Source organism: Motacilla alba, chromosome 6 (genome assembly GCF_015832195.1).
Source record: "Motacilla alba alba isolate MOTALB_02 chromosome 6, Motacilla_alba_V1.0_pri, whole genome shotgun sequence".
Taxonomy (NCBI): Eukaryota; Metazoa; Chordata; class Aves; order Passeriformes; family Motacillidae; genus Motacilla; species Motacilla alba.
This window is the reverse complement of record NC_052021.1, coordinates 2831901-2844688: the sequence shown is the minus strand read 5'-3', so window position 1 is coordinate 2844688 and position 12788 is coordinate 2831901. Positions and strand designations below refer to the sequence as shown.

The 12788-nt window shown below is 52.1% G+C and overlaps 2 protein-coding genes across 2 annotated transcripts in view; one reads left to right on the top strand and one right to left on the bottom strand.

Annotated features, from left to right (window-relative positions):
• Positions 1-2508, top strand: part of LOC119702545 (protein ecdysoneless homolog) — a 118026-nt gene extending 115518 nt beyond the window's left edge. The window contains exons 9-12 of the mRNA XM_038140809.1: positions 290-467; positions 912-979; positions 1057-1277; positions 1785-2508. Coding sequence (XP_037996737.1) covers positions 290-467; positions 912-979; positions 1057-1277; positions 1785-1997 — 680 coding nt within the window. The 3' untranslated portion in view covers positions 1998-2508. The remainder of the gene's footprint in view (positions 1-289; positions 468-911; positions 980-1056; positions 1278-1784) is intronic.
• Positions 2509-7175: 4667 nt separating this feature from the next.
• Positions 7176-12788, bottom strand: part of LOC119702829 (C-type lectin domain family 2 member D-like) — a 15464-nt gene continuing 9851 nt past the window's right edge. Inside the window, exon 3 of the mRNA XM_038141469.1 lies at positions 7176-7518. Within this exon, the coding sequence (XP_037997397.1) occupies positions 7404-7518 (115 nt within the window). The 3' untranslated portion in view covers positions 7176-7403. The remainder of the gene's footprint in view (positions 7519-12788) is intronic.

Sequence of the window (12788 nt, the reverse complement as noted above, 5' to 3'; positions counted from 1 at the left end):
TTAGAGAAAGCCTTTCTTCCTCCACTTAGTGGCCAAAGGCCTCTCAGTGACCAGAATGGTCTCTCTTAGTTTGAGCTCTGCAAAGCTGAGTTTTCAAGTAGTGAGAAGAAATCTCCACTTTGTTCTTCTCAGCCTCTTCTGCCTTTTGCTGTGTGTGACCCAGGATCAGCACAAAACCTTCACTGCAGAACTGAGCTGCAGGATGGTTGCAGTCCTTCAGTCAGCTGGTTTGGGCCCTGGGGGCCAGCAGGCTTGTGCAGAGTAACAGCTCTGTCCTGTGTTCTTTCAGACGACAGCTGGCTGGATATTACACCAGATGCTCTGGATCAGGTGCTGAAGGAGGCAAGAAATGAGTCCCTTCCTTCCACAGATGAGGAAGAGCAAAAATATGACTTGGAAACCGTTGCTGAGAGCATGAAGGCTTTTGTGTCCAAAGTGTCCACGCACCAAGGAGCAGAAATGCCGTGGTAGGAGCACGGGGAGTGTGGGTCTGGTGTAGGATGTTGCACTCTGCTGCAGCCCTGGGGCTGATCCTGGGATGCAGAGAATCAGAGTTGGAAGGAGCTGTGCTGAGCAGGGCCTGAAGCAGAGCCAGAGCAGTGAACATGAACTGGCTTTAAATCAGCTGGGTTCCACTCTGACACCGGTGCAGGCTCAGTGCTGCAAGCTGAGCTGCTCTCTGTCACTCACTTTGCTTTTGTGGTCTGCAGAATTTTTCTCTTTTATGCCAAGGATTCTTCCACTCAGTGTTTCATGTCTAATGCATACAGGCTTCAAATGTCTGAGGACTTCTAAATTCAAATGTTCCAACTTCAGTCCTGGCTTGAGAGAAATCAGTATGGCTTGTGCCTGTGTCAGGCTTGTGCAACCATACAAGCTTCATTTCTTAAAAGTCTATTTTTCTATTTCAGGTCATCTGATGAATCCCATGTTAGCTTTGATGTGGATTCTTTCACAAAAGCCCTGGACAGAATTTTAGGTGAGATTGCTTCTTTATTTGAAGCCAATCCCAGCACTGATTTCTTTGCTGTTGTACTGACACAAAGTAATGTGCAGGGGCAGACTCGGAGCAGCTGGATTCTGATGATCTGGATGAAGAGGAGGAGTTTGGCTTCTCAGATGAGGATGATGAAGACCTGGATGCTGGGAATCAAAGGCAGGAGCAGAAGGTGCCTCCTGAGCAGCTGGTGGGCAGTCTCAAGGCGTACATGAAGGAGATGGACCGTGAGCTGGCCCAGACCAACGTTGGGAAAAGTTTCAGCGGCCACAGGAGAGGGGTGAGTGTGCCTGAGCTCTGCTTTGCAGCAGTAATTTCCAAGCAGGAAATTGCTGCAGGTGGCCATTCTGAGCAATGCCATCAGAACCTTCCACGTGCAAGCAAAGCATGCTGGACCTGCACCATCGAACGTTTTTTTAAACCTAAAGCTTAGCTAAGCTGGGATTTGCCCATCTTTTCCAGGGCTTAGTTCCATTTCCCTGGTTTCAGTAGTGGGGCAGGCAGCTGCAGCTTCACCTGTGAGTTCCTGTAGTAGTTTAATCCCATAGGATGCTGAGCCAGGACTGGGTAACACTTTCTGTCCTTGGAACTCAATCTGGGTAATGGACAGTGGTGATTTTCAGCTGGCATGAGCTTTTGGTGGCTGAATTCCTGTCTGTCAAGACTCAGGAGTGTTCTGGAATTGTTGGCTGCAGCATTGTTGTTTCTTTTCTCCTGTGGTTTGCCTTTTTTCCCCTTAAATCTGCTCATGCACTTTGATAAACCTTTCTCTTTGTACTCTCTGCAGGCAGGTTCTGTTGGAGCAGCCACATCTGAGAGTGCTGGCCCTGATTGTGGAGCTGAGGCTGCTGAGCTGGCCCCCGTGGATGTGGACATGAACCTGGTGGCAAACCTGCTCGAGTCCTACAGTGCCCAGGCTGGCCTGGCAGGACCCACCTCGAACATTTTACAGAGCCTGGGGCTGGATTTACCTGAGAGCACAGAGCTCACGGGCAGCTGAGCAACACAGGGAGAGCTTTGGGCAAGGCATGGCTGGTGGGGAGATGAGCACAGGCACACGAGCAGCATGTGGAAGGAGAGGCCAGAGGTTTTAATTCAGAGCGTTCTGTTCATTATGTGTCACTTCAGCAGAGTGAATTGACCTGCAGCAGCTTCTGTTTGGACACTGTCTTGGGTGGAAATGAGATTTTCCCAGTGCTGACACAGTTTCAGACAACTGAAAAATGATGTTGAATGAATGACTGAAATGAGCTTTTCTTTTCTTACCAAACCTCTCTTCCATTTTCCCAATCAGTGATCCACCTTGCCACATTTCTCAAATGTCCTTTGACCCATTGCTAAGTGGGTTCAATATCTGGGAAGCAGTTCTTGTTCTGGAAATGCTGCTGCCTTCAGGGGCACGTGGGGAAATACCCCATTGCAGGAAGAGTAATTGCATCAAACGTGTAAATATTGGCCAGAAGTAGTTTTTAAATTTATTTCAATAAAAACAGAAATACAGCTTGAGTACTGAACTGCTTTTGAAGGTATGTATAATGTCTTCAGTGAAATATCAGTTCTTGGAGTGCAAGTATTTTTGTAATTGTTCATTTTCTGACTGAATTCCATTATTGCTGAATGTTGGTATCAAGCCAGCAGTAGCTGTGTGTGAGCCCAGGCTGAAGAGTTTGGGGTTTTTTTCAGTGAAAATGTGGCTGGAAGGCATGCAGCGTGTTGCTTTCATGTGGAATGAGAAATCTATTTTAGATATGACAACTTTAGTTTCAACAAGATAAATTTGAAATAAAATACTTATAAATTCCTGATGCACAGACACCAGCAATGCAGTGCAATGCAGGTCCAAATCAGCTTCCTAATTTCTCTTTATTCTTTCTCATTCAGCAGTTGGTCAGTTGTCCTCCGCTGATGTTGTGTAATTCCCTTTGTCAGCAGTTCAGGGAGAGCGCTGGCAGGTTGGACAGGGATTAGAGATGGACAGCAAGAGCTGGGAAGTGTGAAGAAGGTTCTGCCAAATTTCAAGGCAATTGGACTGCTGAGAGGTGAGAGACTCAGACAAATCTGTGGTGGGAAATGGGGTTAGCAGAGGTGTTTTAATTTAGACCAGGATAATGAGCAGTTAGTGTGGAAACCAGAGGTGCTGAGCCTTGGGAAGGGTTGGTGCTTGACCAGGGAAGGTGATTAACACTGGAAATACATCAAATTCTCCACTGATGAGGAGTTAGATCAGGTTTAGATCCTTTTAAAAATAGTTGACTTTAGGAACATGATCACATTTAATGCTGTGTGGCCTGTGCTGTGCAAAAGGTCCAAATGGATGGAAGGACTCCCTCAGTGCATGAGGAGCACTCCCAGGCTGAGGTTCAGAACAAAGCTGCTCCTTTGCAAACACTCCAGCTGATGTTGCTGCTTGGATAATCTGACTTTTCCATCAGTGGGGCTGGGATTTCTCTGGGGCTCTGCTCATCCCAGCTGTTTCCATTTGTTCAGCAGCTCCACAGTGGAGCCCTTCAAGGCTCTGGAAGAGCTCCCAGGAGAGTTTGCCATGGCAGAAGAAGCATTTCCATGCTGCCCCTTCCACTGCTCTGAGGTAACACACGAGGCAGCTCCGCTTTTGATTCTGAGAGTGTTTTTAGTGAAGGAAGCCTGCTGGAAGGAATTAGGGAAGACAAGTGGTGGGGTGTGGTTCCCTTTCGATGGATTTCTGTCCAAGTGTATTCTGAAGTTGTTTAACTGGTGAATTTTCCCTTCTTGTCTGTGTTTAAACTGGGGGAATCCCCATTCACCTGCACTAGCAAGGGTATCAATTGAAAGAAGCCCTGCCTTGCCATCCTTTCAGGGCTATCAGTGGATGGGGAATCCCCATTCTCTTGCTGAAACACATCAGGGAACACCCTGTATGATGGGATTTTATTGGTTTGAAATGAGAGCAAGCCTTCAATTTTCATCATCTTTCAGTTTAAATTGACAAGGAACTTCTGTTGTGCCTTATGTTTTAGGGCTTGAACTGGTAGAAACCCCCACTGCTTCCATCATTTGAGGGATTTATATTGAGGGGCAAAAAGGAGGGTGGAAAGAAAAGGTGGCAAAAAAAAAAAAAGCAACAAAAAAAAGGGCTGGAAAGAAAGGGTGGCAAAAAAATACTGCAACATAAAAGGGGTTTATATTGAGGGGCAAAAAAAAGGCTGGAAAGAAAAGGTGGCAAAAAAAAAAGCAACAGAAAAAGGGTGGGGGAAAAGTTGGTAGAAAAAGGGTGAGAAAAGAAAAAAGGTAGCAAAAACAGGAGGCTAAAAATGGCAGAAGATAAAAAGGGAAAAACGTGGGGAAAAAAGGCAGCAAAAAATGGGGGGGAAGGGCAGAAAAAAACAGGAACAAATGAGACAAAAAAAGGGGGAAAATAGGGCAATGGAAAAAGGGGGGAAGAGTTAAAAAATGGAGGTGGCATAATGGTGAAAAGATGATGTGTAAGAAGCAGGAAAGCTCTAGAAAGGTGAGGAGAAAAGGGTGCAAAGCATGAGCAGAAGAAGGATGGGAAATGTGAGGGATAAAGAACGGGACTCCCAGAGACACCCCCACACCTCAGGCCCCCTCCCAAATCCCACAGCCAGCCCCACGTAGCCCCAGGAGAGCCCCTGCAAAGCCCACAGCCAGCTGGGCCTGGATTCCTGCAGGAACACTGGGGAGCAGCTGGGCTCCTTGCAGCGGGATGGAAACAACGCCAGGGCTGGGAACGTGTGCCCACTGTGCTGCCAGGCTGGCAGGCAGCTGTGTGGGGCCGTGCCATGGCAAAGGGTCCTCAGCAGCTGCCAGGTTTCGGGGCTCCAGCTGTAGCTGAGGAGCAAAGGGATCAGTCCAGGCAGGAGAAATCCCATCGTGGGGTACTGCTGCAGAGTGTGGGTGTTTGGAGCAGAGCCTCTCCTCCTGCAGGCCAACGCTCCCAGATGGGAATTGCCCAGGGCACGAGGCTGGGAAGTGAAGAGCAGAGCTGGTGTGAAGGTAAAGCTCAGTTCACTCAGAGGGATCACACAGGCCACTTGAGCACTGTTACAGGTGGGAAACAGAAGAGCAGAGATTTCCAGGAAAGCCTTTGTAGCTTGGTGGGGAAAAGGAGTCATGATACCCAGTGGCTGCAGGGATGATGATCCACATTAGTTCAGGCCAGATTTCCTTTTTTTTTAATTGCTGAGGGTTATTAACCTTAGCTGCAGTGACAAGGCCAAAGAGTTTTGGAATATATTCTAGTTTAATCTAGCTGTCCTCCCTGCTGCATACTCACAGCAGCCATATTTAACTGTCAGATGAGGTGTGAATTTGCTTCTGTCCCTATCCCAAATGTCATCCTTCCTGGTCTTTCAGCTTCTTTTTAATATGCTCGTAAATCTTCTGTGTCCCTCTGCAGTATTTCCAGGGGTGAAAACATTGAAGAGCACTATCTAAAGGCTGCTACCTGCAGCTGAGCACAGGGACCAGTGGGAAAGGATGTTGGATCAGCATTGTCTGTCCCTGTGCTGGTACTGTTCTCCCTGGGAGGGAGCTGGGAAATCTGTATTTCTGCTGCTGTGCTCCTCCTCATGTTTGTCACACCTGAGGCCAGCCCCAGTTTTCTCACTGATGATTCTGGACCTCTGCGTGTACCTGCTGGCCTTGGAAATGCCACTGGTGGTTATTAAGAAAGGAGAAGGCAAGTCCCACCAGTTCCGTGTGGAAAGGGAATCGTGTGGCCGTCCCTCAGTGCAGCTCTTTTGGTGACAGCGGTCGGTGGCCATTCCTGGGGCAGTTCTGTTACCGTTTTTCCTTAGACCATTCTATTTTATTCCCTTCACACTTCCCACCCTTTTCCATGGCTCACTTCTTAACCAGCACTGCCCCCATGGCCCCTCGGGGCAGCTCCTTCAGAGACCCGGGGCCGTGTCCAGAGGCGCTGCTGCAGCCAGGGGAGGGGCAGGGCAAGACACATCACAACGCTGGCAGAGCTCAGGGTCTGTCAGCTTTGCAGGTCAGGCAGATCAAATGAATCCCAATTGTCAGCGATTTCCACCACCTGCTATTTCTCCCCTCTTTTCCTGAAGGGATTTGACAGCTCCTGGTTTCCTCCCACAGAGCTGGAAAGCAAAATGCCCGCCTGCCCCATGGCCATCCCCGCCGCCTTCCACCGCTCCAGCCTTGTCCCTCTTTCTCTGCCCTTTCCTTGGCACCACTTTCTCCCTGCTCCTCTCCCTGCCAGCCGGCAGCAAAGACATTTCACCCGCTGGCAGCAGCTGCCTCCTCTCCCTCGCTCCCATTTTGCCCACTCGGAGCTCCTGGAGCCGCCTGCCCGCGGAGCCGGAGCCGCCGTGGGGCCGGGAATGGTGCAGGGAATGATGGCAGGGATTCTTGGGCTGGGCCGGGCCAGGTGCCCGGGGCCAGCAGAAGCGCTCTGTGCCTCTCCTGCTGCCCCGGGGCAGGCAACAGAACACAGCAGCAAAGGCTCGGGGCTCTCAAGAAAGGCAGCCAGAGATCTCTCACCCATCCTGGGCAGAACAGGCCCGGACTGGGGAAACTGACTGAATTTATTATCAAACAATCCAGAGCAAGGCAATCAGTAGGCTGCCAAATCCTAAAAACAGACATTCCCCACACTCTTCTCTCCTTCCTGGGCTTCACTTTGTCCCCAGTTCCCTCCCTCCCTCCTCCCCACACAGTGGCATGGAGGGATGGGGTTGTTTCCTTGGAAAGACAGGGATCTGCTAAGGAAGGCAGGAGCCTCCCTTGCAGTGGAAAATGTAAAGCCCTTCCCTCTGAGTTATTATAATTCTGAAATTAAGGGGCTCTAAGGCAAAGATGTGAGAATACAATAAAACTTCTTTACAACTATGTACAAAAGCAAACAAAGCAAACAAACACCACCAAGCAGAGCATTAACCCCAAACAGAACACAAATGCAGTCCACAGCGAATTCCCTGCCCCAGGCAGCCGCTCTGACCGTCCTCCTCCAAAGCTGAGAGAGAGAAAGACAGAGCCAGCAGCTGACAGAGCCTTCTTCACAGGCAGGTGCCTGATGCCAGAAGTGGGAATGCTGCTCAGCACGTGTCAGCTGCTCCTCTTCCTATTCAAGAAAAGTGCAAAAGTGTCACACTCAGGCCAGTTTGTGATGATTTCCAAGAGGCCAGATCGATTTGGATTTCCCATCTCAGCTCGTGTGATGAGGGCACTGCACTCCCTGCAGGCAGCATGGGTGGCAGGATGGATTGCAGAGACGTTTCCTTTGCAGCCCCAGCCCAGCGCTGGCTCTGGGGATGGACAGGCACTGAGGTGACCCTGAGAGGCAGTGCAAGGCACAGGGTGCAGCTGAGGAAGGACAGCCCTGGGCTGCGCTGAGAGGGGAAGCTGGCACTGCCCAGCGTGGAGAAGGTCCTTTCTGCAGCCCCCGTCACAGGGGAGCTTGGGCCTTGCTGCAGACATACGGCCGCGGATTTGAGCAGTTCCCACTCCTGAATTCCTCGTCAGCCAGGTACGCGCACTCGGCATCGCCAAAGACAGGAACCCTGCAGGGAGGAGCAGAGGCAGCGCTGGCTGCCAGGGGAACACCTTGTGCCCTTGTCCGGCCAGGCCCTGCCCGGCTCCCCGGCACTCACCAGGAGCTGTAGCTGCTGCCGTCCCCCCAGTGCAGGCGCTGGCCCCGTCTGCGCAGCCCGAGCCAGTAATCGCCGTTCCCGCGGAGGCGGAAGAGCAAATCCTGCCCGGGAGAGAGGAGTGGCAGCTGCCCCGGCCCCTCGGGGGGACACGTGCCCGGGGCTGCCCCCGCACGCCGGGGCTCCTTCCCTGCAAGGCCCCGGCCCGGGGCTGCACCCCCAGCCCTACGAGCCTCGAGCCCGGCCCAGGAGCACCCCCAGGCTGCCCTCAGCCAGCCCGCACCGCCCGCAGCCCCTCACTCACCATGGCCCATTCATCCTTGGCAATGGCCAGGGAGGCGTTCAGCTCGGAGCAGCGTTCCTGACCCTGCTCCCAGGTGCCGTAATCCCTTGAGAAGCCGTAGCAGATCCCATTGTGCCCAACCCAGTCAAAGGGACAGCCCAGAACACACTGTGGAGTGGCCGCTGTCACTGGAGCCTGCGGAGCTGCAGGGGCAAGAGGAGAAGGTCTGAGCATTGCCCTCTGCAGGGAGCAGGGAGCCCGCTCTGCCCCGAGGGGCTGGGCCCAGGCTGCTGCCCCTGCCTTACCTGCCAGCACAGCCAAGGCCACCAGCAGAGCCAGCAGCAGCAGAAGCAGCAGCAGGATCAGCAGCGCCGTGCCCTCGGGATGGCGCCTGAGCCGTTCACCTGGAGCAGGAAAGAGCTGCTGGCTGCCAGAAGCAGAGCCGGCCCTGCAATCTGCTCAGCCCCTGCCCAGGGAGCACAGCAGGGAGCCCTCAGCCAGTGTGGCCCTCGCTCAGCTGGCAGCCAGAGAGCCCAGAGCCTGGGCACGGCCAGGGACACAGCTCTGGCCACAGCCAGGGACACAGCTGTGGGCACAGGCTGCAGCAGGAGAGCTGCACAGCCTTGGGGGCAGCTGGGGCTCTTGCTGCCAGCCACTGATGGGGCCCAGCAGAGCACCAGGCCTCGTCAACACCTCGGGAAACAGCCACACACCTGCCAGCCCTGCCCTGGGGAGGGGACACTGGCCCCTCCCTAGAGGCCACAGGGGTGGCCCTGCACTCACCCAGGAATCTTCTGAGGTCCCTTTTGTGTTTGTTGCCGGTTGCTGATGTGCCCTGGGCAGCCAGGGGCTCCCTCACACTCCCATCCCTGCTGCAGAATCCACTCTCCACATCTTCACTCACTGCACGCTCACAAGGGGCATCCCCCTGCTTGTGCCGAGTGGCTTCTTGTGCCTCAGGCAAGTGCGGAACCCCGGCTGCTGGTCTGTCCTGGAGATGCGGGGGCTCATTCTCAACTTGAATGGAGCAGACTTCACTCTCCTCCTTCTCACAGCCGACATCTCTCTGACAGGAACAATCAGCACCTTGCCCCGGCGGCATCAGGAGCACTGGCAAAGCCTTTGGGAGCTCGGCCTCGGGAGCAGCTTTACAGCGGCGCTGGTGGCACCCTGCAAGGGACACGATGAGCGGTCAGTGCTGCTGCCGGCCCTGCGGGAGCCCGAGGCTCGGCAGGGCGGTGGCAGCTCCGGCTGCGCTGTCCCCGCTGCCCAGAGTTGCGGCAGCAGCAGCGGCGGAGCCAAGCGCAGCCTCCGGGAGCTCGGCGGTGCCCGCAGCCCCGGCCCCTGGGGCTCTGCAGCCGCTGCAGCCCCAGCTCCGTGCCGGGACAGGCGCTGACAGCGCCTGCGAGCTGCCGCCTGCTGCTGGCCCGGGGCAGCTGCGGCTCGGAGTCCGCCTGCCCAGGGCCGAGAAGCAGCAGCCCCGGGCTGCTGACCATCGTGCCCCGCATTCCCTGCCCCGCCGCCTTGCAGCGCGGCCACCCCGGGCGCCGGCACGGCCGCTGGGGCTCCCTGCCTGTGTGAAAAATAACCTGAAAATTTTAGCTTTCACATTTATCTATGAGCCTATGCATGTTGTCTGTGATTCTAACTATTCAGATGTTTTATCAATTATAACTCTTTTTAGCTGGATGTTTGTATAATCTATCAGCTTAACTATGCACTGCATTGGTCATAGAAACAGTAGTGCAATGAATATAAATCTATGTATCACTTATGGAAATAATAGTGTGATGAATGCACTGTGTTATGGACCTGGGCACAATATCTAACGTGAAAAAGAGTTTTGTGTAACTAAAAATAGTGTAAGGCCATCCATTGACCAACCTGTCCAAAAGATAAAATAACGGTGACACAAAGCAGAGCACTGGAGGACAATTAGAGAATACCATGGTAAAATTAAGGAGAACATACTAAAATCTTATCAGAGCAAGTGAAACAGCAGTATGGAGACGCAAGAAGAAATAAAATATATTGACCTGACACCCAGAATGTCATGCAAGTAAGACAGTGAAGAAGTCACCCAAAAGAGCTCCCACTAAATCAGAAAGTTCGAAAGAAGGTCTGAATAATGCATTAAATACATTAATATGCAAGTACCTCAGCGATGTAACAGTATAAATATAATTTGTCTGTGTATCCCGGTGTGTTCCATCGCTGTTTGCCAGGAGCACCCAGTGCTGGAAATATTATCCCATTTTTATCCTATTACTATTACAACCATCATCATTATTAAACTTTCAAAAACACTAAGCAGTGAATTCTATTTTCTTCACCTGTGAGTAAGGGAAACCCGACACAAGCAATTCACCAGAGCCCCCGACCCCCCCTCACCGCAGCGCCCTCCGCCCGCAGCGAGGCACAACCGACCGCGGCTCGCACCTGGGCTGGAGCCGCCGCCTCGCTCGCCGCCGCCACGCCGGGCTCCGGCATGCCAGCAGGGCACTGCTCGCCGCTACTCCCAGCCACACGAGGGCAACATGTGGCCGGCGCCGCCATACTCGCACTCCGAAAGTGGAGCAGCTACATTGAGCCCGCGCTTCCGCCGAGCGGAGCAGCCCGAGCGGGAGCGCAGGAATGGCGGCTCACAAGCGCGGCTCGCATGGGGGGCTCGGGGCCATGCGCGGCCATCTCCCCCGCCCCCGGCCCATCCCGAGCCCCGGGCCGCTCGCAGCTCGGCTTTCCCCGCTCGCAGCCGCCCCTCGCTGCCGCCGGCGCTCTCCCCGCTCCCGGGGCTCGGCTGTGCCCGGCGCGGCGGCTCCGGCTGCCCCCGGGCCACCTCCCTGGACCCCGGGGCATCTGCCCGAAGGGCTCTGCCTGCCCCTGCTCACTGAAACCGCACGCTCCCTGTGTTAGAATGCCTTAAAAACGCGAAGCTTGCTTGCCTTTCAAAAGCTCATCTTGTGTTTTTCATGAACTCTGATTTCTCTGAGAATTGTTACTGGAGAGATTCAGAGCAGTAAATGCAGTGCATCACTATTATTATTATTATTATCATGTGCAGCACAACACAACCTATTCCTTTAACAGAAATGCTTATAACATTTTCCACATACTATTACACGAAATACAATCTCGAGAAGCTCCCGGTTTGTTGGACACTTTGCCAAATTCTACATTCTTGATACTTTCGGGACAATTGCACTTTAAAAAGTCTTAGTAAAGTTATGGCACCATAAAATTTGCAGCTGCCCTGAGTTTTTCTCAATGTTAAATTCCATAGGGTCAACGTACTTGTCACCCTTCTCTAATCCCTCCAATAAATCCATCACGACAGTATTTCAACATGTGTTGAAACTGTTGCTTTGTTCAAAGTTTCAGTGCCTTTTGGTAGTAAATAAATTTGGTATAATTAATTTGCTATTATTAGCATCAGAATAAGTTGCATTTTGTAGTACCCAGGACTTTAAAGGATATTGATTGTTAGTTCAGATCTGTTTATTTGAATATGATTATAGTGTTGCTAAGATTAAGCAAAGTTTAATCTGAGTAATGCTATGTTTTATTACTCTATTGAGTCAATTTTGTTAAGAGTCATTTATGTCTAGTTCGATTTCTGTCAGGTCTGAGCGTTGCTCAGCTTGAACAAGGCCAAGTTTCAGTCTTCACTTTAAGCCATTTCATGTTCCATTCCAGTTTTATAGGATCAATTTCTATTCAGTATTAAAGATGTCAGCTAAGTTCCTTAAAAGGTACTTCTAATGCTGCTCAGGTGGCATTGAATCACACTGCAATTAATATTATGTCCTAAGTTAATTTTGTTTAAATATGTCTGTTTACATTGCAAGATGTAGTTATTTTCTTCTAGAGATAAGACAGGTCCAACTGAAGCAGCAGCGATGAAGCACTGATAAACACCTGCTGTTGGACAGAAGCAGACACAGTTTGCTGAGCCCTCGATCCTCTCCCAGCTCCCACAGGTGTCAGAGCTGCACTGCCCAACAGGATCAGTCACTGGGATCTCTTCTGTTTTATCTCCCACAGCTAACACAGGACAGTGGCTGCTTGTTCTGCAGGATGCTGTTACCCACTGGAGCTGTTCAGAGTTTCACTGCTGTGGACACATGAATGCTGCAAGAATATTGTCCCAAATTCCTGAGGCGGTTCCTGCTGATCCTTTGCTTCCATCACGTGGATTCACTGATTTTTAGAACAGGCATTGTTCATAAGGTGTCATGGCCTTGTTTATAACTGGCTTTTCACAATCTTTGGCATGTCTTTGTGTGACTGTCTACAAGACACGTGTCCCTGTGGGCTCTGTCTGTTCTGCTCTCCAGCTGCAGGTGCATCTCTTTGAACAGGCTGTCTGCAGCCCTTCCCTGCACTGCCTGCTCAGCCTGGAGTCCCTTCTCTTGTTCCAGCAGGGCTGCTGGGCCTTGGCCCAGGGCTGGCTCATGGTTTCCTGTGGTTTCAGAGCTCCAGGATGAGATCCCTGGGCTCTGTCCAAAGCCTCTCCTGAGCTGAGGCTCCTGTGCTCTTTGCCGCCCCTTTTGTGGCACATCCTTGTGGGACAGGGCTGTGAGCTGCTGAGGGCAAGGCTGCTTCTGCTCTGTGCCAATCAGACACAGCCCCAGGTATGCTCACAGAAGGGGATTTCTCCCTAATTTAGCATCCTAAAATGAGGAGAAATGCAGTTTCCCTCTTCAATTTCTCTCAACAAAGACCATTCTGGGGTCTTTCAGACATTTTTTTCATCTGTGAAGGTCCCTTGAAATGGAGGCTCCCCCTCGATGGAACTCTTACAGTGGCACATCGAGAGGTTACTCTCAAGGGAAGCCCTTTCAGACCCGGCACAGCAGTGTTTGCCCTCAGCTTGAACCTGAAAATTATGAAATTGGGGCTC